The following is a 26,659-nucleotide window of genomic DNA, read 5'->3' as shown; positions in this document are numbered from 1 at the left end:
GAATATATATATATATATATATATATATATATATATATATATGTATATGTGTATTATCAAATTATTCATTGTCTAATTGGAGACTGAGCTCTTACTGGGTACCCTGTGCGTTATCTGGCAACCCTGTTTAGGAATATTAAGCACTAGTGTTTAACTTGCTCTATTTAGTGATGTTTCTAATGTATTCTCTTGTGTTCAGCTTCCAGAATTTCTATAATCTCAAATATGCTCTGAGCCTGTCCAAATGTTATTAGTTTACTAAGTCTTTACTATGGTCTCAATCAAATTATATTAATGGGACCAAAATCAGCAAGTACATTAAGTAACCATCAATAGCACACAGATTATGGTGTTGTGTTTTTCGAAAATATGCTCAGTAGTAATGTAATGAATTTTGAATTTATTAATCTAATTATTTTCATGGCATAATTTTCCAAGGTGGTACTTCAGTTGTTGTTGATCCTTACTTTACTTCGGAAAGCAATTCATAGGTAATGAATTAGACCTAGAGGTAAATGAAGTTATCCATTTTTTAAACACTGCTTTATTTTTGTATCATGTGAGGCTGAATTAATCTTGGTTTTGAAACAAACATGAAATCTTATGACTCTTAAAGAATTATCATGAATTCCATGTAAAAATGAAGCTTAGTACACAAAGCTCTCTGCAGGTGTACTACCCTTGTAGCCACTAAGATAACCATTCCAACCACGAAATCTTTCATTTTTCCTGCTATGGATAGGCATGCTAATTGCACCCTTACAAAGAAGTAGCTTATTTTCTGCTGATCTTTTGAAGAAACCACTTGGAGTATCAATGCCTATCAGACTCATTTTAAAACCACTTATTTTTTAAAGAAATATGAGGACATTCCTTTAAAAATCCCAGCTGTATTAAATTAGCAGTATTTGCCTGGCTTAATGAATTCATACATTTTGAGGAAACATGTACTAGGTAAGTTGTCTCCAGAAGTTTCAGAGAGTTATCTTTATTTTGAGTGTAAATAATGTATAATAATACCTATGAAAAATTCTTTATTTTAGTGTATAATGGTGGTGTACCTTAAAAAACATACGTTCCATTTTGTGAAATATATACTGAAATAATAGTAGAATACTAAAATTAAATCAGCCTCTAAATTCCATTTAAAGAGACTAATGGAAATTTTCTTTTGGCTTTGTTTTCTCACAGAGCCTAGAATAGTGTCCACCAGACACCAAGAAGGGCCATACTCTGATGTCTCTCTTGCAAAATCTTGTTTCTACTGCATAATTTTTATGCATACACATCTGCCTTAGTATTTTTTATAAATATTCTATCTTACTTTAACATTTTATTTTATAAGACATGTTTTCAGAGTATTTCTAAGCGGGATACTAATATAACTGTTGTGTGTTGTTAGAAAGCATAGTGCAAATAAAATTCAAGGCTTTGTCGAAAGACATTAATGCACCATCTCTAATTTCCGTCATAGCACACTTCCTCCCAATGTAATGAATATGTTAATATTAGAGGTAGACAGCACAGCTGCAGTAAGTCGCATAGATGGCAAGTGTGAAACAATTGTATACTTGCTATTGTCTGCCCATGGGTCTTCCACCGACAGGGGCTCTCTGGTATTAGGAGACCTGTGTTAATCCAGAGCACTCAGTTCGTCATGCATAACTGTGTGAGTATGATGGTTGGTGATGATATTACACTGATGGGTAATGAGACACCTCTGTTCTTATAGGTGTTGTATTCTTCTCAGAGCAATAAAATTTAGTTTTAAAATGAACACTAAGCACATTGAATTGTGAAATTTGCCTGTAATAAATTCAGGAGTTTTTGTAGGCATAATTTTACTTGAATTGGAAGCTATCTTATTGATCATAAGAGAAATTTCTCCATATCCTGTTAGGTGAGTAAATGAGGCCCAGACTCCATTTAATCCCCTCTTTAAATTATATATGGTATTTATCATGGCAGACCTGGGAGCACCTTGGCAGTGAAGGCTGGTTCTAGGTAGAGTTTGGAAGAAACTCTACCTAGTTTGGAAGAGGCTAGCATGGGTTTTCTTCTCTTTGAAATGATCTCTTATACACCTTCCTTACTGTATACTTCTGCTTTATGGAACTATAGTTTACAGTTTGCTTATCTTTTAAAGTACACATGGATTTGTATGTTAATTTAACAAATATTTACTGCAAATGATGTTTAAATTTTTATGCACGTAAAATAGTCAACTTAAGCTAAACCCTTGAATTCTCTATATATTTCTTACATTCACATTCTAGAGGAATTCTTCAGGGGTTCATTTCAAAGACTTTTCTATGCAAAATATGGAGACTTTATATATATGTGATATTAATGCTGCCTTCAAAGAACACCTGTTTTCCATATACTGCATGGTCATTTATTGCTGTCAGGCTACAATAAAGGTCATAGGACTTGATAAAAGGATAAAGCATACCTTGAAAGGGGATCAAGCTGACATTACAAATGAAATGTAAACTCAACTTCATTCTCCCTAGAAATGTTACCAATGGTTACAAAAATAATACATTATATTATGAAAAGCCTGTTTTTTTTAAAAAAAATAGAGCTTAAACCCATTTAGTTGTCACATACAGATACACACACATGCAACGTATCGATTTGTATTCTTCTATGTGGTAATCGCAATACAAATATGTAAAGTGTAAAATACGAATGTGTGTAAATGGGAATTCACAAGAGAAATTAGGTAGTTACCCTCCATTAGTATCTGAACACTACTGATCCTCATTTTCCGACATAGGGTTAAACACAGGAAAAAGAAGTCTTTAGAAAAATTATAAAAGAGATTTCTCATAAGCAGTTCAAAAATAAGACAAGAAAGTTAAAGGATCTGATTATTCAGCTGGGCAAATCTCTAATGGAAACTTACCTTTAAACTGTCTTTAAGTTTATGATATGCTTTTACAGAGAGAACAGAGGGCAGGTGTTTGAGACTCCCACAGGGGGTAATGGGCTCAGACTCTCACAGGCTAGATTCCCTTTATGTGTGAAAAGTGTCCTGACTGTGAGGCTCATTAAACATTTCAATGAGCTCTGAGTAGGCGACTGATCTCAGCTTCTAGAAAATTTTCATGGCAATGGGGTCTCACTCATTGGAGATATTTGAAGGTTGCTTTTTCTCTTTCTTTTTTAGCTACAGAAAGATTAGACTGCTTCACAACTATAGTAGTATAATTTGTTTTTTTAAGGTATTTTGGTTTGTATTGTGATAAGGCATAATATTCATTTGTGTTTTTAGGTATGCAAGTGTTGAAATGCGAGCATTTAACATAAATTTTCACTTTCATATAAACCATTCTTAGTTTCTGTTGGGAAACTATACAGCATAAGTACGCTGTTGGTCATGGTAGTTTTACGATTACATAATAGCATGCATGTGACAGTCATTCTTCTTAAATCATTTCTTAATCGGTATAATAAATTAAATCTTAATTAATCTAAATTCTTTAATTTTCTCCATAATTTAAAATTAGGGTTTGCAAATTACAAAAGGAAATAGGGCTATAGAACATAAAGAAAAATACAGAATGTTGCACACCTCATTAAAAACCACTTGCTAAATTGTAACAGTAGATACTTGAATATATATTCTTTGGAATGCTTTTTCATCTCTACTTTAGATGTCAAGAAAAGTGTGGAAAATGTACCATTTCTATGAGTCACTAAGAAAAATAAAAATGCAGTTAACGAAAATAAAAGAAGCACCAACAGTTCCTTAATAATTTTGATCACAGTGCAAAGAACATGTTTATCCAATGTCAGGCAACTGATTCAATGCACATATTGATGGATAATTTTTTAAATGCCTTTGAGAAATTAAAGCTAGAGCAGAAATTCCCCAAGGAAGTTTTGATCATTTTGTGTACCTACAGAAGACATCAGAAAGCTAAGAACATTAATGTGTGTGATGATTTTTTTACTACCCTGAAATTATACCCATAAAGATAGTTGTAACACCCCACCACCGGTATGGCCATTGTCACTAGCACTGGATATGGAGTGCCACTAATTTTCTTAAAATACCATTTTATTAGCACTTAATCAATGCAATTGCCCTTAAATGATGACCTTTCAAGGTTAAGCTCATCTCCTAAATGTATATAAATGAACTGAGTGTGGCTATATCTCCAAAAACAGTCAACAGAATTTCTTCTTGACCTTCCCCAATCTGATCGTTCTTTGAAGATTTGGATATTTCAATCAATGACTGTGTAAGAGAAGATAAAAATAATAAAAAGGAAATACACAGAGAACAGCTGAAGCACAAAGTTGATTTCAAATATAAAGAATGTGTTAACAACTCAAAGAAGCCATCCAAACGTATCTGTAGAATTTACTTTATTATTTACACTTTAAAAAATCGTGTTTGCTAATCCTATCTATAACTGTGAACCATATGCACAATGTATTTATCTTGTATTTTGAACAGATTATCTATTTCACTAACTTCCTTACCAATGATATTTAATCTTAATAATAAATGACATCATACTAATCAAAGAGATAGATATTATACCAAAGTGAGAGCAGAATGCTTTCACTTCTGCTCTAATGTAAGAAGCATTTCTTCTGCAAATGAATTTTTTTAATATTGAGATTAACAGCACCACAGAGTTATTGAGCTCCTTTTGTCTTTACATTCCAAGAAAAAAAAATTCTTGCAAGTGGGGGATGGAGGGAGGGAGGCAGGGAGAGAGAGAGAGAGAGAGAGAGAGAGAGAGAGAGAGAGAGAGAGAGAAAGAACTGCAGTGGGAATCATTTTATCGTATTTTGAGAAATTTAATAACAGTACTGAAGTCAGAATATTTTTCTGGTATAGGTGGGAAAGTAACAGTTTTTGTCAGAGTTCTGGATTATATGTCCAGGTGGGAAACAGTGATTTCTTATCACTCTAGTGGTTTGCTCAAATTCATTGTGTGGATTAAATTTCTAAGTTGTTCATGTCTAAGTTGCTAAACGATCTTCAGTTCTGATTATTATAAAGAAACCATAATATAAAATATTACATTTCCATGTATCACAAAATAGGAATTTTACATCAAGAAGACAACAAAATGGGATTTAAATTTATCAGATGTAAAGAGCCGTTTATATCTATTTGCTTAGGGAACACTCTTTATGACATGACTACACATGTAATAATAACCAGGTTGTGGCTCAATGTTACATGTCCTTCATTACATCGTGAGATACAGGAAATCACTGTATCCTCATATTACAAAGGAAAAGTTTTTGGCCATTTACAGATTTGTCACTGTGCAGCGTGTACTTCTCTTCACTTTAGATCTAATTTCTGTCCACAGGAGCGTCTGGTATTTACAGTTCCAGCTGGCATGTGTGTCGACTGTTGACAAGGTGCAAACTGCTTTACTGATCAGAAACTAAGTTTTTGTGGAAGGCTATGCATATGAATCAGGGCAACGGAACTGGAAAATAGAGCATCTACTTAAAAGTAGTAGAAATATCAGAGAAGAACTAAAGTGATAGACATAGAAAACTATGTTTAAAAGGAAAAAAGTTTCAACAGACTAAATTAATTTCACTTCATTATTAAACATAATCCTTAGTTTTTAATGATACACACACACACACACACACACGTGCTTAATTTTATTTCAGTTGAATGTTTTTAGCATTCAGTACATCTTTTAACTATCCTTTTCCAGATTAAATGCTGAATTAAGGGGTAAAATTTCTGTTCGTTTTCTTTCAAGGTCAGTATCTGACAGCTACTTATAATGGAGAAGAAATAATCTTTTAACACTACTACTAAGTAAAATACATGACCATAAATCTTTACAACTAATTCTTGGTACTGTTCTTTTTAACCCATATTTTTCAGGACTTGAAATATGAGAAAATATATGTTACCTCCCTTTTCTATTAGCATTCTTATGAGAGGAACTGATTTTTATTAAGGACAAAGTAGATTCAAAATCATATACTACAGAAGGATTTTAGATAATTTATATCCATAGAGCTTTTATGTAATGTTAAAAATAAGACAAAATAAAGCTATAGCTTATGAGTCATCTTTGAAGTTTTGACCACCCCAAATATTTTCCTACACTTTTGGATTAAAATGTGCATAATTTTAAAGTTTATCGAAGTAAATTTATTCATAAAATTATTCATAGATTTTTTTAAAAAAGATTAGTTCTAGCAATATAATGTTTATACATTTGTTTTATTTTTCTAAACTCTGATTATATATACACAAACAGTGAAGCAGGAATTGTTCCACAGATAACCAAAATTAAATCTTTGTACAATTTGTGATTTCTCTGTTAAATATGTAGCGTCCATCCACAGTGGATTTCTAAAATGTCAAAACTGTAAATTTCACCATGCCAAGCAACTGAATGCTGCGGCAGCTGTTTGGCACATCCTGGGTCCAGCACGGGGTTACCCCGAGCTTCCTCTTGAATGATTTCATATGCGGTATTTTGCAGTTCTGAACTCCAAACATCAACCACCTTTTCTTAGAGTATTTTTCTTTCTTTTTCACAGCACGGAAAAGGATATGCTAGTCAATTCTGCAGCTTTACCTGAAGCAGTATGATTTGCACAGAGTCGACCAACAAAAGCATCAACTTTTCAACTTCATTATCTTGGCCATCCCGTTAGTTGTGTGTAGCTGAGTGTTAGATTTCCAGCGGAGTCATCGTGGCCACGTGTAGGACCTAATTGCTCTCAGCAGGCCTGAGAAATGAGTTGAAATGTGCAGACTATAGAAACTCCATAGGCAACCGGCGTTGCCTCTCCGATCAGTGTGTGCCTGTTTACAGCACTATCTATCCTTCTCTCTCCAAATGTCACTGAGCCCTTTAGATGTTTATATTCACCATGAGAAGCCAGTCATCAAGATAAAGAGATTTGTGCATTACAAATGCAATATCACTGTTTTAAACTTGACTGTTTTATATTATTTTTGTGTGACCACGTGTTCCCCAAACTATCCCAACTTTACAAGAGAGATGTGACTATGTTCTTTTCATCTGTGGGGTATTAAAAATGTTGTATTCTAAAGACCCACAAAATATCAAAGACATTCTGTAGTTTATACACCGTGTTGCAAAGTGTTTACTGTACTATTTCAAAGCTTCTAAATAAATATAAAATATATATTATATTATATAATTTTCCTAAGATGTGGTACAAATTAGTTGGTTTTTAAATGAGTTCATATAGCCCTCACCATAAAATAAAACAAAAGGTAATTCAGGGTCCCTAAGATTAGCTGTGAGGAAAAAAAAAAATCAATAGTTTGTCCTAATTTTCATACCGTACTCAACCTTGCATTTTCTTTCCTTAAAAGAAAGTGAAGTTTTCAGTTGCAAAATTTTGTCAAGAACTCATTGTGACTTTTCAATGCCAAAGATGTAGCTGTTAACACTGTCAGGCGGAGCACAGAAGATGTAGTTTCTAAACATCACGCAGTCTACATGATTCCGATTCTATTTCCATGGCTTTGGATTTAGCATAATTTAAGGCTTTTATAAACAAACTATAAATTCTCTTGTATTTGTTGTTAGGAAAAATCTGGGTGTCTGTACATTTTGTGGTGTAAAATATGTAACTGAAGATTACTATTTTAAGACGTTCTCATCATATAATTCACATAGAATTTTATTTTACATAGTTTTACATAGTTTTGTGACTCTTAAGTAAACATGAATAAAAATCTATAACTCTATATATGAATATATAGAGGTATATAAATATAAATATCAGAGCTGGTACGTATTAACAATAAAATATAAAAAACTCTCTAAATTTAAAAAAGTTAAATAAATTTGGAGACAGAAACACGACACCTTGCTGTTTCAATATTATGTGTGAAAATTTAAAGCTTAAATGTAGTAAGTGTTTTATTAATAACAATATTCTTCGTTTGTCAGCCTTGAAAGATTAATTTTTGTCTTTTACTTTCATGTCAACAAGGTTAATTATTAAATTCAGAAAGATGTATTTTTCTTTAGCTCACATATTTTTTCTGCTGTTGTCTGTTGTTTATTGAAACAGGGGAGGGATACGAATCAGAGTGTGAGAGACTCATCTAAGTAAACCATGGAAGGTATTTAAGTACCCTCTAAAATACGCTAGAAGGATATCAAGATATTTTCTAAGCCCAAATGATAGGCACATTTTAAAATGCTAAGTTTTGTTTCCATATGGTTCTATACTCACTGGTAGTTTGAATTGCACAATGATAAGGAATAGACTAAAATCACTTAACAAATGAGTTACATCTAATTTTACATGATTTAAAATTAACTTTTAATTAGGATTTATCATGAAAATACATTCATACAGTCATCGGCCCTTCAGATATTTGTTTGGAGTGATATCCAATATCATTCTTTTGATGATGTCAAAACACACAATAATTTGTAATCGTGCCAATTAGCTCATAGCAACATAATGTAAACATATTCCTGTCTCTGGGGACCATTTAAAAAGGAAACCAGTTGTTCATGTGTGATACAAAAGCAGACACACTCACTGGGTGCAGTAGCAGTCTTTACTCAAAAGCAAGGCATGCTACATGATAGACTATTTCAGTAAGAAAATGTTATACATAATTTAACTGGGGGAAAGGTTAGTTTTTCTAATTGCTTTTAAATCAAGAAAATCACTTTCTTGATGAATCACTTAGCATTAATTAAAACCATTTTTGCTTCAATTTGCAATCATGAGTTAAGATCCACATACATCATTTTATGCTCATTTCACATATAATGGTTGTACTAATTCCTTTGAATTAAAATGTTTTTAAACTCTTTTATATCATATTCAATATTTCTTAAACATCCTTTTCTGACGTATAGTCATTGTTAGTTATTTTTATATATTAGAACAACTCACTAGAGCAACGTGTATTGTACTCTTTAAATTATGCCATCCTTCTTCCAAAACATATATAATTTGAAGAACCAAATTATTTCAGCATGCAATGTTAAATGCTAGTATCATTTATCTATCATTACATGCAGAAAAAATCAGAAGCTACAATGGAGACATAATATCAGAAAGTTGTCTAAAATATTATGTTTCAATGACAGAGTATTTAAAAAGAACAGTGAAACAAGAAAGTAATGAAATCCTAGAAGTAGCTCCAAACCCACCAAGGAAAGTTAGCTTAGCTTTTCCATTTAGTTGATCATTTTAACATTGACTCTGCCATTATTGTGCACATGTTCAAGGGAAACAATATTATTAGACAGTTTTCCATCCATAAGACACTTCCAATTACAAAATGGACCTTACTCTTTAGTCTCCTTAGTTATAGAGCAGTAATACAATAATTTTCCTGTGGAAAGAGTGTCGTACAGTTTTTATGGTATGTCAAATGACAATTTTTAGGAACATTTCATCCACATGTAAGATTACAATTTTAATCTGTGAGCATAATATTGTAAAATCACCTCAATTCAGATATATAAATATTGCATCATAATTAATTCAAAGGTATAGCAATGTTAGTTGAATACATGTGTCACCCTTTTTAGGTAATATATATTTAATTTTAGGAAAACATGAAATGCAATGCCTTTATCAAATATTGTGTGTTAGAAATTACATAGGAGCTATAAATATTTTCATTACCCATTCTCTTTTGTTTCTTAGTTTTGGTATAACTTGTCCTCAGATGATTTGAAATATTGAAGTCCATTTACTTTTCCATGGGGGAAGAAACATATCCCCTACAGTTTTTGACACAAGCTGTCACAAGTAGGCATTGATATTATTGTAGAATCTTGTGAAGTTGTGTATGGCGTTCAGTTCATCAAACTGAATGTGATGAATAACTGCAAATATAAATATGGTATTTATAGTATTGAAAGATACTGACATTGTTTTTGTCATTGTGTTTAGTTTTCCCCTCAAATATCTATGTGTGGCATAAATATCCATAGAACTCACAATACTTTAATATTGGTATACTCGATGAATTGCTGGAATCATATATTTTTTCATACTGCATCTTTCTGTGTCCTTACTCTTTTTTCCTGTCTAATTTTGTAGTGGTAAAGGTTTTGCATTCGCGTCCTTTTTATGTTCCCCTTTTAAACAAGGAAAACCAGGAAATTGCTAAATTCAATATTTTTTACATCCTGAAGTAGTAAAGTTATTTTGTATATTGTTAGTACTTCAAGAAATAGCCCTCTGAGAAGTCAGACAAAACCCTTATACAGTAATCTGTGGAACTGTTCAGTAGAAAAATTTTTCTGCTAACACTTGGCTTAAGTTTTAGATTTTAGCATTCTGTCAGAATGCTGGTAGCTGTGTGCCGCCAGAGTATAGCAGGCAATAATATGACTTTGATTCTAATACTTTTAGTGTGCATGCATGTATTTCTAATCACTGTTTTTTAAGTATTTGTAAAATTAGAAAAAAATTATTTCTTGAACGCTCGTCAGATGCTTAGTTTGAAGTTTTTCTTTCCAGATGTTTTTGAGGAGTGTGAAAATGCTGCATTCTGAATGCAGAAAACATTACATTTTCACATGCAACTTAAAAATTTATGGAGTACAGAACTCGCACTTCCTAAACATCCGCACGTCCTTGAGCTGAATGGCAGGGAGCTTCAGCTCAGCGAACGAATCCAAGACAATTATCTGTGAGTGAAAACAGGGTATTATAACAGATGAGTTTCCGTCTTAACTGCAGTGTTGTTACTGTGAATGCTATAACCATACATAAGTAAAATGCGTGTAAATGTAATATATTATTTTATACTGCTGTATACATCCAAAATAAATAAAACTAGGATACATATCACGCCATCTTTCCATGCATGGATCTTCCACTGACGTCATTGGGAGCTTTGAATAAAACCATCAGCAGAAAACTGCAACCCTATGTGAAAAGGACTAATGCTGACTTAGTAATTTTAGACTTACTATCAAAGGTCTAAGGGACATCTGCTCACAATCGTGTCTCCCTTGAAACAGCATATGCTAGATTTGGAAGAATTTTGTCGTATTTACACACTGAGAGTAGGCATTCAATTCAACGTGAATCTCAGTATTAACCCAAAAGTTCTTTAAGTCTACATTTTTTTTCTAATTAGTACTGGATTATGTTAACTTAAAACTTTTGAAATATTATTGTGTTCACAAAGATTAACATATAAATTGTACATAAATATGGGTGTCTTCAATCAATAAAACAAAGACACAAAGACTGTATTTAAAATAAGAGTAATCATCACATCATAAAGTTCATGGAAACACAAGAAAAACATCATATCTATATCATTTTCAGACACAAAAGTGTGACTCACAGTAGAAGTGCATTTTATATAACATTAGATCATGTAAAAAAACATTAGATAATATAAATTTACTATAAAAGCTTAGCTCCTAAAAGGCTAAAGGTTAAAGAAAAAGTACATCCTACACTCAAGAATGATTTATAAAATTGATTTTTTTAGGTAAACCTGCAATAAATATCACAGATTTATTTTATCAGCCAGCAAGTATAGGGTTCGGTGTATTTGTTTTTTATTTTGGTTATTTTTGCTTTCAAGTTCTGTACCATAGAAAGACTTAATTGGAATGATGATTCTCCATGAAAGATTATAAGTAATAATTATGGTTTGCCTATGTACCTTCTCACCTCTACATTCATCCTTTGTGAAGACCATATTATTAATTTTCTGTTTAAGTCAAAATATATTATAGATGTAAAATGAATTATTTACTGACCTTGCTTAATTTTCTATTAATACATTTTCTCTTAGGAAAATTCTAATTTGCTTAAGAGCCAAGCAAATTACAAGAAAATGTAGAATGATGAAATGATGAAAATTTTCTGATCAAAATAAACAGTATATCCTGACATTAATTTAGTATAAATAGTAACATCAAAATATATAAAGAAAATTAATTACGGCAAGAAAATATAACTAGAACAGTATTACAACTCATTGTTCATGTTGCAGTCAATAGTTCATTTTGGAACTTTTCAGATGTGTGTGTGAAACAAGACACAGTGTGAAATACCATTCTTGCTATGAATCATTTCCCCAAATGTTTGCCACACATTGAACCATATGATCTCATTTCAAATTTAAACTGTTTCATGCAGTAGGAAGTGACAGAAGATACTTTGAAAAGTTGCTTCACAGAGTATCTCCACACTTTGTACATTCTGTATAAGTATTATTAATGATAGGATTTTTTTCTCATGATTAAGTAGGCTCTTTTATTGGAAATGCATAGTACAATGCTAACCTGTAGGTAGCTTGTTATTGTTACCATGCTTTATTATTATTATTTTAAACATCTTATCACTATGTTTGATTTAAAACACTGTAGAATGCAATTAACAAATGGAAAGCATCTCAGCTTAATGAAGTTAATGAAGTTGTAGTTGAGTAAGGATAATTGTAAAACCTCAAGGTGAGTCTAGAATTCTTTGGGTATCTGCTCACTAGCTCTGCCTGTTCACTTACCAGCAGAACGCAGACCAACTGTCCACTTGAGGGCCAGTTCTTCAGCTCTCTCAACAACTCTCAAGTAAAGATTTTTTTCCTACAAAACATGTAGACATCTGAGTGTATCAGGCCTACTTCTGTGACGCTTATGGCCTTTCTGGATTTTTATTGGGAACACTTCACATTCATTGGAATTTTTTGCATATGATTATCATCTTTGCATATATTTTATTCACTTCTAAAATTGCTAAACACAGTCTTTGATATATGCTCAACGAAATTAGATTGTTTAATAGTCCTAATTGCAGGCCTCTGTAGGTGGGCAGTCCTTAGCCTGATAAGAGGCTGATTTCTTGTTTTTGTCCTTTGATGTTTAAAACATTTCTAGAATTCTCTTATTCTTTTGAATTTAGTCAATTCCTTTACATTTTCAGTTAAAAAAGTGCAGCCCATATTCATCAGTAATCAAATTGATGCTTCCAAAGGAGAATTTTCATTTTAAAAGGATTTTTTAAGTCATGTAGAAATTTAAGTGAAACCATCATGTGAATGATCATAACTATGTGGTATTTTACCCCTTTATTTTCCTTTGCTGATTATTGGAAAATTCTTTAACTAGCATCTCTGGAGACAAAGATGCTACATTAACATGGCAGCCACCTTATTTGAATGTAAATCCCAATTTTTTCCTTTCCCTTCCCTTATTGTAAGTAACTTTTCTCTTACCATGGAAGACAGGACAAAAAGAGACACAGGTATACACTTGGGGAGTTACAGTAGCCAGAAAATAAGCTTCATTCTAAAATGAGGGCATGGGGGTTACAGAAGCCAGAAGTAAGCTTCATTCCAAAATGAGTGGCATTTCTCTCATTTTTAAAGATTGGTTTTTATTTTATTCATGTGCATGCACAAGTGTTCTGTGTGAATGTATGCCATGTATTTTCATGTGCCTGAGAGGGCCACAAGAGGGCCTCAGATCCCATGATACTCTAGTTACAGGCCGTTGTGATTTTACCATTTTACATTAAATTTTTACCAATTTAAATAGCAAGAATTCTTAACCATCTTTCCATGCCAGTGAAATATTTCATGCCCTTGTTTTTTTTAATTTAGTTAATAATGCAATAAATAGTAAATTTTAAATTTTTCCAGCAATCAACTTCTCTTAAAACGTGTGTTTTGGTGTGTGTGTGTGGGGGGGGTCGGCTTGTGACAGAGAAGGATTTTAGCAAGCACAAAGTTAGTCTTTAGAACATCAAGTTACTAAGGTATTTAATAACTTTCATTATCACTAAGCTGGCTTAGGGTCTTCAGTACCAAGAAATAACTCCAATACTGATGATTTCTTTTTGATATTATTTGAAAACTACCATCATTTACAAAATGATTTACAAGAACCATAGGTGTATTGTCTAGTAAAATGGACACTCATGGCCAAGTTCCCATCCTCTCAATAAAAAAAAAAAAAGGTGTAGACAGTGCTCCCTTCAAAGGCACTTCACTGATTCTAAATTACAGTGTGTTTGCAATTTCAATGAAGAGAATATGTGGAAAATTGAGTGGCACTACCAGTGGATCATGTAGAGACACGAAACATTCTGTAGTACTTGGTCAAATCATTTGATAATGTTAAAAATTGTGCTCTTGAGTCCAGATATTGCTCCTGCTAAGGAAGTGAGTTTCAAGAAAGAAATAATGTTGTGGTGACAAACATGAGGAGGGACATCAGGAGGTTTTTAAATTTTAGGTGTCAAACACAGGGTATATTTAGTATGAAACCACCTTGGGGCATTTGTGTGTAGTATACATTCTTGTTATCTTGGTGTGTGTGCATATTTGTGTGTGAAAGCACATAGGTATATGTTTAAGGTCAACATAGGTTATGTTTTTTTGAGCAGGGCCACTCACTGGTTGTGGAGCTCCCTGATCAACTGTGCCAGCTGGTCCACCAGCTCCAAAGATCTGTCAGTCTCCTTTTACCTCCTCCTACTGGTGTTGCACTTAAGACCTGATGTGTTGTGTTGACTTCTTCGTGGGTCCTGAGGACTCACACTGAGGTCCTTATGTCTGTGCAGCAAGTAATGTACCCACTGATTCACATTCTCATGCCCCTAAAGAAACAATTTCCAACAATTCTTCTGTAGTGAAGAGTATGTTGCATTATCACATGAGATAGTAATAAAGGAAGCAAACACTGAAAATACCTAATCACCATTGAATTGTACTTTAATAACATATAAACATTGGCCTATTATAAAGTTATTGTGACTTTGTAGTTAGGGTAACATTGTAACATACTTTTCTTTCAGGCCAGACTGATAAAAATAGGGAAAAAGGGAAGAGAGTGAATACATTTAAGGATACCAGTAGATCCCAGTGTCTCACTGGTAGATGGTCATTTACCTGATGATGGGCAGGACAGAAAACAAGATGAGGTTTTGTTTTCTTAAAGTTAAATGGGCTTGTTTTTTAATGAGATACCTTGCAAGAAATAAAAATGTGTCTACAATAACATAATCTTGTTTGCAATAATGATTTCTAATCTTCTCTTTTTCTTGAGCAGCTACTTCAGAAGCAACTTAGGAAGACAATAAAAATATAAAAATAACATAAAATAATTTCATAGTTTTCCCAGGAGCAGATGATGGTTAGCCTAAATTATGACATCTTTGTGTAACAGTTGGTAGTTATTGTTTAATTTCAATGCAAGCTATCATTTTTCATGGATCATATTTGCTTGAGAATGGCTTTCAATATACAGTATGTCAATTTCATATATTTTTAATCTTTAAAAACCAAGATAGAAGAAAGCATGCCTGGCCAGAAAACAACACAGAGGAAACCAAACACCACATATAACTAATACAAAAAATGTTAGTAAAAATGAAAGATAACGGTTGTAATATTTTCATTAAAAAATTTTAAGGATACCAATTTTTCATAGTTCTGAATATATGCTCATTATACTTCATTTCTATGTCATTAGTAGACATTGATACCATTTCTATTTTTTTTTTAAGTGAGTCTTTCCCAGCAATAGTACTTTAGCACAGATTGTGGCCTTGCCATTCTCCATGTCCTAATGTTATGGATAAAGAGACGAGATGAATGTTGGTCAACTCATCAAAGACTCTGACCATAAGTTTCAATTTTAATCTAACCCCATCTCTTTGTACTGAATTTTCAACCTGTACCAAGCAAATTTTCCATTCTGCTTCTGCTCCTTGTTGTAACATCAGGAGCAACTATACTTGGTAACATGCAAATACATTACAGCACCAGCACTTACACAACCACATGTAACTTGGTAAATAAATATTTTTGGATGGGGTCATTTACAGAATATGGTAAGGAGTTTCCAAGATAGCTAAATCACCAAAGACCATATCAGCACGGGTGACAGCTCATGAAAGTTGGAACCTGGAGTGTACTGCACAGACTGTAGGCAACTCAAAAAATATAGTCAGCATGCAGTCAGTTCCTTTGGTCTCTGTTTCTTCCAGGCATTTCTGGGCCTGGAGAGTGGGAGTGGGGAAGGATGGGGATGGAGGAAGTGCGGATGTAGATGCTTTTTTAAAGAAGCTCAGATCACCAGAGAATGACTCTCAGCAGTCTCTAGGGCTTATGCAATCATAGGGAAAGAGGAACTCTTTGAACCTTTCAGTTTCAGGAACTTCCTGAAGCTATTCTGGGTTGTTTACTGTCCGTGTTTAAGGAGCTTCCTTGCAATTTGGAGGTAGATACCAGAATATCTGCTGCTGGATAGGGAGACAAGAAAGTAAAATGGTGTCAGTCATATATCCTCACAACATGTGAGAGGACACAAAACTCCACACAAAGTGTCACAGTGGTTGCTTTCAGACACACAGCAAAACAGTCTCCCTGAAGCTCAGATGAGGAAGACATTGGTTGTCAATCTTACTCTGGAGCAAGAACGGACAACTATGCCAAAACAAAACACAAACAAGCAAATAAAATACCAAACTATCTGGCTAGGTCACTAGATATCAAGAGTAGATAAACAATGGCACAGTATTGTTGGATGCCCTCTTGACTTTGCCAGTTATCAAGGTTCTTAACTGTAACATCACAATAAGATCTTTGAAACCGTGACATGAGTTTATAATTTGAGAATGAACAGAGATTTCTAGAAAGCAGCAGCATCTCACTATAATGAAAAATAGGTGCGTGACCAAGGGGAAGAAGAACATGTAAAGACACAGTCTTTAAAAACATGCACTTTGTAGGTGTTCTTTGGTATTGGAACTAAGGAAAATTGATAGACATATGTGCCATTAGTGTAGTCAATGGATATCACTGATAATGTAGATTTATATCACTCCACAGCTCTAACAAAGGTAGATTTACTTCCCACTCAAAAGCTTAAATGGACATTCTCTAAGGAAGTCACAATTGATCCCATTTAAGCTGTCTGTTTAGGGGCATGAAATTGGATTGACATATGGCTTAGCAGTTAAGAGCACTGCCTGATCTTCCAAAGGTCCTGAGTTAAATCTCAGCAACTACATGGTGGCACACAGCCATCTGTAATGAGATCAGGTGCCCTCTTGAGGAAGAGACCTGGTCAGTCATTCTCACCAACTTAGACCATGAAACCTAATATGGACAAACTCAACAGAACCACTATATACAAGCTGACCATGCATGCTTCAATTGCCAGGGCACAAATTCCATTCATTTTACTTTTTCTTTTCAAGAGCTCATCATTATTAAGTCAGGGAGATGCCTCAGTCTATAGGTGTTTGTGTCACAAATCTGAAGACCTATGTTTGGTCACCAGCCCTAAGAAAGGAGAGTTGGTGCACACCTTCAACCCCAGTACTGAGGAGGAAATTATAGAACAATCTCTAGGGTTTAATTACCAGCCAGTCTAGCTGAATCTAGAAGTTGTAGATTCAGTGAGAGACTTTATCAACAAAAGAATTTGGAAAGTGATATTAAAGAAGCCATGGTGATTTATTTCATCTTCATTCACAAATGTGCGTGTGTATCTGCTCACAACTGTTAACACACACACACACACGCACACACACACACAAACACACCCCAACTTTGTCTATTTTGAGAAATGAAGTAAATGTTAACATTACTCCCGATAATATCTCAATCCTCTAAGTTATTGAGAAGAATACTGTAAAGATATCTATTATCTGATATTTTAGAGTTGTGCCAGACCTAAAAGCCAAACTGTTCACTGTCATTGTATCGAAGCCCAGATGCTTATTTTTATAGAAATCAAGTCCAGATTCTAGCTGCATGATAGGCTAATTATTTGAGATGCAATAGTTTGTGTCAAGGAAGACAACTGTATTAGAATATCTGGCTGAATGGCCAGGGATGTAGGTTAATCATGGAGTAAATATGCATAATGCACAGAATTGAGTCATCAGTGTGTGCACAGGTGTAACCCCTCACACACAAACTCAGTCATGTCTTAGGAAAATTTATCTGTTTGAGAAGATGGAGAACAGTTTTTCACAGCCCATCTTGCCTGTAATGTTACTTCAGAGTGGGTTATACATTCATATGATTGACATTTATAGACACACAGGGCTAGGTTATGCAGGGCCTTGCATGTGGAATTTTGTTTCTTGTTCTAGTTTTATTTCTATTACTAATAAATCACTGTGATTAAAAACAAAATAGAGAGAAAAGTGTTGGTTTTCTTTACACCCCCAGGTCACAGTTCAACATTGAGAGAAGTCAGAGCAGGAACAAAAACCAAATTAAAAGCCAAGCATATGGAAAAATGCTACTTGCTGCTTCCCACACCAATGCTTAGCTAGCTTTCTCTTATGACCCAGGAATGCCTGCATAGCAATTGTGCCTCCCATAACGGGCTTTGCCATTTTATATCAATAACAGTCAAGTCCATCTCCCACAGATCTGCACACGGACCCATCTCATGTAGGCAATACCTCAGTTGAGAGTCTCTTCTCTAACTGTGTCATGTTGACAGGTAATGGTAACTAGAATACAACCCCCGAGAGTCAGAAGAACCACTGAAATCCAATGCTATAAAGACAGACTCAGTATGTTGACCTCAACATATCCGTATGCTTTCTGAGAACCAGAACTACCTGCCCTGTTTAACTCTCCACTCTCAGAGTGTTTGAGAGGGGTCAACATGCTGTCTTCCGAAGAAGAATATTTTCATGAAACAACTCTTTCTGAAGGTTCCCTAACTCCTTTGTAAATGCACGGAATAATCACTTTATTATCAAGTTCTGAAAACTCATAACACCATGGAATTGAATGTGTATCTATTTTAATCTGTGCTGAAGGCACCTTGTAAATTCTTTGAACCTACAAATGAACCCTTTAAGATTTTGAAAATTGCATCATTTTTGCTTACTTTTTTTCATCACAGACTCTTTATTACTTAGACATTGAACCTTCTCTACTAACTTCTGTTGTTTGGTTGTTTATTTTCTACCTATTTTTAAAGTCTGTTTTGTGTGTGACAACATTGGTTCTTTTTATTGCATGTTTATTTTCTAAATCTTTTGTCAAGTCCTTTAGCAGAATAGTTTAATTAGAAAGTTCACATTACTGTATTTAGGTATATTTTCTTTAAGTAAGTTCGATGTTCAAGAGAATTTTTTTCAGATCTTTTGCTTAGAGGCATAACCCTAAGTACCGGGGCTCTGAAAGTTAATTGGGAAGAGCAACCTGGGAGACTGAATATCCAGACTTCGAGTATGATGATCAGACATCTGCCTGCTGTCTTCCAATCTAGGCACTGCGTCTGTTACCCTCCAAAAGGATAAGCCCTTATTCCAAATATAGTGAACACTTGATCGCCTACCTGTGCTGGGAGATGAGGGCATATGGGAGGTCTAATGACTTCTAATGGCATTTTTTTAAAATCCTGCTTTTGGTTTAGTTTCACTCTCTTTCCTCAGCTAATTTGCTCAACCAGTTTCTGAGCCTCTGAGATTTTCTGAGGAACAAATCTTACATTATCTTCCTACTCTGTTATAAGAATTAAGTCATACCTATATTGTTATGTCAGTGAGCACACCCAACTGTGCTTAAAATTCACCAGATATAAGAGGGGCTTTTCTACATTCCTTTTATTGTCCCTTGTGTTTTTGTTTTTAAATTTTTTCCTTTAGGGAAATTTTAAGAAGAAGAAAGGTTAGTCTAAAAATTTATCTCTCTTGCTTTCTTTAACCAGAAGCTTGAAAATAAACTTCTACTTAGTTAGCAAATCCCCACGGTACCCACGTAAGACCATTCATAGCTTTGAATCCTTAGCTGTAAAATACCTGTTGGTATAGCTTTTACGTTTGGTATGGCTTTATTGCAAAGTGTTGATATGTTTGAGATGGAATAATGTTTGAATCAATAATCAAAATGTAAAACTAAACAATGCATTTTTCATTACGTATCAATAATGAAAACCATAGCACACACAACTCATTTACCTGAAAGTCACATCTACAAAAATCTATTTTCCCTTTATTTTGCAACAGCTGTACTCTGATTATCAAATGTAGATCGATCTCACCAACATTCAGTATATGCAATGCACATTGCTATTTGTTGTTTGTTATATCTAGCATCAGTGATTATTTAGACAACCCTTTTTAAGGTTATATTTCCATATGAAGTTGCATTTTAAAAAACAGCACAAAATAGCATATTTTCCCTTTTTATATTGATTTATTTGCCATATTGTTTTAATTTGATTAGGAGCAGAGATTAGTATCCAAATAGTAATAGGGAACTAGCAAGCTTCAGCACTGGAGGTCAATTTAATTACACTGTGCACGACAGAAACTAGGCCATGTGGGTATTGCCTTTGCCACCAGCAATTGACACCTGTGTGTTAATGAGCTGGTAATTAAGAATTGGCACATGCAGACATAGTTTACTGTTTGGGACTAGGATAGCCATATGCTGCTCAACTTCTCTGCTAAGTACTTTGTTAGCTTTAGAATCGCACAGTTATGTTTCTGAGGTTTCTTAAATGCTAATTCTCCCTTAAAAGATAAAAAGAAACACTTTAAAAGTCATACCGCTTTTTCATCATTTTAAGTGAAAGAAGCATCCTGAATTCAAAAAGTTAAATTTGAAGAGCAATATGCTTGAAAAAACATACTTAAAGAGTTTATTTTTTTTAAAAAAATATGTTTGTCCAGTTTAAAATCATTATAGGATTTCCTTCTTAAAAGGTCGTTTGCATGTTTTATAAAAAAAAGGCTAAAAAATGACTTTGCAAGAACAGACACATGAAGGGAGACAGCCTCTGTCATTCAAACCTATCTCTTGAAGGGAAGTGGGATATAACAAGCCAGCTTTGAGAGATCACAGTGGGAGGAGGCAAGAGACATCTCTGTGACGTCAGGATAGAACAGCTTCTTTGGTAGTCCCTTTGAGAGGCTCCTTGTATATATACTGTTTGCTTGTCTCTTGTGCTGTTTGCAGAAATGCTGTGGATGCAGCTGCGTGGAGAGGCTCATTTGACGAAAGATGGAGGCAAGCAAACAACCACATGACTGATCTCAGAAGTCGCATCTCAACTTCAGCATTCAGATAAGACTGCTCCCCAGCAGACAGCGTGACCGAAAATCTCCCGAGAGACTTCAGCCCGGCACTAACTGAGCTGCACTAATTCCAAACCACACAAACTGTGAGATAAACGCGGGAGGATTACGCTGCTTTCTTCCTGGGAGTCTTGTTTAGCAACAATAGATAGCTAATACAATAGATAATTGAGAAACTCATTGTCTGTTACAGTAATATAAGCATTGACTTTTCTGGTGTCATAAGGCTATTTTTCCGAACAACATATATAGTGTGCACTTGCCCTTTCTTTGCTTTGCTCTTCAATTTTCACTTCTACTTTATTCCTCATCACTTCACTCACACACATCACACACACACACACACACACACACACACACACACACAATCACCACTATTTTCTGGATTAATATATCGGCTTAAAAATATAAAGTGTTCTCGTCAAATGAAATATGCATTAACTTTGGTGACTTTCAGTTGTGAGAATTACTTCTAATTTTCTTCTTTGAAAGCATTTGCTTTTTCATAAAACCCTCTGTAGGACATATAGCCTTTTATATGCAGATTGGCATAATTACACTTTGAAATATCTTTGAATTCCCTGTAGCTTAAGCTGAGAACATGAAAGGCCAAATGTTATATCGAACTGAAGGATATAAAAGTGCGCGTACATCAATCCAAAATGAGATATAGAAATGAGCAGCGCTACACAGCACAACCCGTTCCTGGCAGATTATTGAAGAATTTGTAACGACAGGCACTGTTATCCCAGGCAGGATTCTCCTGCCTAAGAAGGGCCTAATCCGTTCATAACTGTTATCCTTTTAGTACGAAATAAAATGCCTGTGAAGACAAACAAGAAACCTAGTGTAACAAAAGCTCTCCCACTTTTCAAGGACAATGGCGCCTGACTTCCATTGCAGAGGAGAGTGTTATGAGGGTAGAAATATCTATCCAATCTGATAGGCCAGAGATGGCAAACATCACACTTCGGCAACTTAATAGAAATCCCACATGGTATCAATGAAACAGTCCAGATCCCTTCCACACAGTTCTCTTCCATAAGAAAGCAAGTTCCCAGAACCAGTAGAGGCATGCCCAGAGTATTTAAAAAGGATTGGGCTGGAGAGATGCCTTAGCAAGTTACATTACTTACTGCCATTGTAAATTAATGGGAATGCGTTCTCAGTGGATACATGGAGCTTTACAACTTTCCAGAATTCAAAGTCTAGTGGATCACATTTCCACCTCTTGCATTCCTAGTCAACAGGTATTCACACAGGGCACATACATACATGCAGACAAAATACACATACAGAGAAATTTAAAGAAAATGTTGTTTTTTTTTTTAGAATAGTATCTGAAATACTTTCATTCATTTTCTTTTCTCCCAATAATGGGTAAGTAAAAGAATTCAGTGTGTCTGTGTAAAGTCAAAGCTTGTCACAAATCCTTAACTTATTAAGAACAGATACCATGAAACTAACTTTTTTTAAAGAGTATGTTCTGCTAACTTTTAATATTCTATAATTATCCTGACTGCTTTCAGTTAAGTAGCTCTCATAATTAGTTTTTGGAATTAGTTATACATAAAGAATCTTTTTTTATATATAAAGGGCATGCCTTCTCATAAAATTATATTCCTTATAAATGATTGAAAAAATTCATCTACACTGGTTACCAAGAATAACAACAAAAAGTTTTAAAATTCAAGACAAAATGATATAAATTCTAGTATATTCAGAATGGAGCAATACTACCACTTACACTTGACATCAAAGGAAAAGGGGGTAACAATTTTGAATGAAAAATACTGAGGAACCAATGGCAATTCACAGAGAACTGAGGAGGCAATGGATTGCAATAGTTATGCCTTCCATCTAGGTTAAGGATTTTTCCCATTTTTGGCATCTTGTAAAACCTACCACTTATTAATCTTCAAAATATGTATGGACGGAAATGATGATAATTCAAGTAGTATTTTAGGAAAACAAAATTGTCAGTTTGCTCTGAAACTGTCATCTTTAAAACACAACAATCTGAAATGTCTTTTTTCTGGGATAAATGACAAAATTTTGAAAATTTGAATGTTTCAGACATGCAGTAACAAATTAGTGCATAAAAGGAATTAGAACCATCCTTCAAAACTAGCTGAACAAGTAGGAAATAGATGACCTTATATGATGCTAAGATTTCTGGATCACTACTTGTACAGCTTGAAAACCATATAACATTCCTAAAGTTTTATGGTCAATTCAGAGTCTCAGATCTAAATTTGATCATATATAGAATTCATTATGGGATGAAGTTTCACAAAACAATCTCTATTGCTTAGGTAGAGAATTGTTTTATGTTCTGTGATTGCACTCTACCCTGAACTCAACTAGGTTCCTTGCTCAGGAGAGAAAAATCTCTAAAAAAAAAAAAAAACCATGCAAACCACTTAGTGACCCAATACAGTGTTTATAGTATTATCTGATGAAGATTCCTTACATTTAGATATTCTTCTGATATGTGTAATGAATGATGTCATTTTGTTAAAATATGATAAAATCCAAAACCTCTACCATGTGTTTTTGTGTGACTCAATAGTATAGCACAAACCAGGCAAAGAATGCCAGGATGGTCTTTAAAACAAACTACAAATAATTAAGAGGTTATTGAGAAAGCAAGTGCTTACAGAGTTGTCTGAGTAGTTCATTTGCAAAACAGTGTGCCCTTTGTCACATCACTTACATGAAAGGGATCACACTCACACATCAACACAAGACAAACTGATATATGTAAACTTATTACTTAAGGATAAGGCTAGTGAATGGTAGAACTTGGAAGTGACCTATAACCTGTGTGCAACTGTTGTCATTCTCTCAGTGTATAGAAGATGGAATGGAGCACTTCCCTATGTAATGCTTCACTGTAATGGACCAAAATAGTTTCTGAATTTTAAAGAGAAATTGTTTTAGAGGCATAAATCTCTACACTATGACTGTGTGATTTATTTAAAACTAATGATACAACCAACAAGAATGATGAGAAGAGTTTAGTGGTTAAATTTAATTTAAGCCTTTATTAGATACATAATGACATCACGTTCTTCTGTATTGATCACCTTTATTATTATTACCAAAAGATAGGAATTTAATAGCTAATTTTTTTTAATGAATAGAAATAATCTTAGCAGGAAAGGAAAGAGAAGCTCATGACTCAGGAAGTTCATGAATCTCACAAGGATAAAAAGCTCAGAAAGTGACAAAATTCACAAGGTTACTTCTAAAGGATAGGAAATCTCTAAACAATTGCTAGGAGAGAAAACTCTCTGAAGTGTTCGGCTGCTAACTGGGTAGGAAGCGCCAGGAGTACAGCCTTATTGTTCACCTGCTGTCTTGGGCACTTTCATGATGCACAGCCTTGGAATTATCCATGTTCTTGTAAGTAACGCCAATAAATGCATTGGTTTACTAAAATATAGTTGAGTGGAACAGCTTCTTTGAACAGTATTCAGTGCCCTATGTATAGTGAATAAATATTTCTTTATTCCTTCCCAGGAAGAGTCAGTAGTACAATGCATGGGGAAAGAATGAAAGTAGGACATTTCCTGGTTTAAACCCCACAGCGTTGTTGCCAAAGCATCGCCTTCACTAACTAGTTGGGAGTCATTGAAAAGGAAAATATAGGGAATTTCATTTTCAAAAGGACGTTATATGTTGTATCAGTTTCTGAAAGATTTAAAATTCTTTATTTTGTTAACAGTCTCTTGAGAGTCTTTCAATTAATAAATAATTAAATAAGACTCAGTCTTATTTAACAGTATTTTAGCTTCATATTCCAAACCACTGACCATAGAAATGTTTTTGTACAAAATTAGCATCCCTTAATGAGAGTTATGGAGGACATATTTTGGGAAATGTTGATTCCATTTACTTCTCAGAAATAGAAAATTGGGCTGTGAGGATGTGGCTTAAACTCATGTGACAAAATGACAGCCAAAATGCAAGAAAGCAGAAAAGTTGATGCACATCGGACACAGGATATAGAGTTGTATTTGGTTGGGGTAAGGCCTTTATTGCAGTTATTTTTTATTGAAAAAATTCATACAATATATTTTGATCATTTTACATGCCCCTGTTCTTCCCATATCTTCCTACTTCCATAAGCATCAATTTTATGTTCTTTTTCTCTAAGTTATGATAACTTTATAAAGCAAATTGTGGGTCTGGGATGTTGGCTCACTGAGCAAAATTCTTGCTCTGTAAGTCTGAGAATCAGAGTTTTGATATCCATAATCCACATCCAAAGCTAGGTTTGTGTGGTAACCACTAGTCATTCTAGTGCTTGGAAGGTACATACAGGGAATCCCTGGGGTAAACTGGCTAGCTAGCCTACCTAGATTGGCAGGTCCTGAGTTCAGCAACACACTATGCTGCAAAAAGTAGAGTGGAGAACTATCAAAAAGGGCACCAAGCCAGGAGTGATGGCACACACTTTTAATATCAGCACTCTGAGTTATAGACAGGTGTATTTCTGGGAGTTTGAGACCAGCCTGGTCTACATACTGGATTCCAGGACGACCAGGGCCATGTAGAGACCCTGTCTTATAAACAGAGAAACAAACAGGGTACTTAAGGTCAACCTCAGGCCTCCTTCTGCTTGCTCACATGTGCTTATATATCTACTAATTCACAGATGAACACACACACACACACACACACAATACACACCAAGCATACATACACAAACATACAACTAGAAGTAAATAACTGTGCTCTGACTTTGTTCTCTCTCTCTCTCTCTCTCTCTCTCTCTCTCTCTCTCTCTCTCTGTCTCCTTTCCTTCCTTTCTTTTTTCCATCTTGCTTATTTATTCCTTTATTTTTAATAATTTATGTCTAATACTGAATTCCCCTCATTGACTTATTTATTCATTGACACAATTCATGGATTATGACATATGAAACTCATACTGCATTTGACATACTACAAATAGATGATGTTAACTCTTATTTTTCTACAATGTGTGTTAAATATGCCTAAAAGAATTATATAGGAGATGAGAAGAATCATCACAAGGATCATCAGTTCTCTCTGTTTTCTGAGATTTGTAAACACTGCTTTAGTGTTGTTTTTTTTTTGCTGTTATTAGCAAAAAAGACATAATCTCTTTGAAGCATCACTTAATAAAATACAGACATTGGATCAGCGCAAATGGTGAAATGCATTGAGTTCATGAGAAATAGTTTGAATGACGACGTGTATTTGAATTCCAAACATTTGAATCCAAATCATGTGTCTCCCACTGTTACAGTTAACTGAAAATGTCAACTTGCCTTAACCTAAAATCACCTGGAAAAAGAGTAGCAGTTGAGCAGTTATCTAGACCAAATTGTCTGTGAGCATTTCCACGGGATTGTCTGTTAACTGATACAGCCCCTGTGGACAGCACCAACCCCTAGCAGGGATCCCTAAATTATATAAGATGCAAAAAAACTAGATAGGAGAAGCAAGCAAGCAGCCTGGATCCATTTGTTTCTGCTCTTGACTATGATGTCATATGACTAGCTACTTGAGTGTATGTGTTTGACTTCCCCTAAACCATGAAGTGTAACCTGCAATTGTAAGATTAATA

The 26,659-nt window shown here is 34.3% G+C and overlaps 1 protein-coding gene across 2 annotated transcripts in view; it reads left to right on the top strand.

Moving 5' to 3' along the window:
* Pcdh10 (protocadherin 10) overlaps positions 1 to 26,234 on the top strand; it is a 59,747-nt gene extending 33,513 nt beyond the window's left edge. The window contains exon 5 of one of the 2 annotated variants that reach the window (XM_048424696.3): positions 20,939 to 26,234. In XM_048424696.3, the coding sequence (XP_048280653.1) occupies positions 20,939 to 21,009 (71 nt within the window). In that variant the 3' untranslated portion in view covers positions 21,010 to 26,234. Of the gene's footprint in view, positions 1 to 6,549; positions 11,742 to 20,938 lie in introns of those variants that run through there. The other variant, XM_048424698.3, reaches the window with a different exon arrangement.
* Positions 26,235 to 26,659: the final 425 nt, after the last annotated feature.

Source organism: Myodes glareolus, chromosome 20 (genome assembly GCF_982192425.1).
Source record: "Myodes glareolus chromosome 20, mMyoGla1.1, whole genome shotgun sequence".
NCBI classification, from domain to species: Eukaryota; Metazoa; Chordata; class Mammalia; order Rodentia; family Cricetidae; genus Myodes; species Myodes glareolus.
This window is presented reverse-complemented; position numbering and strand designations above follow the sequence as displayed.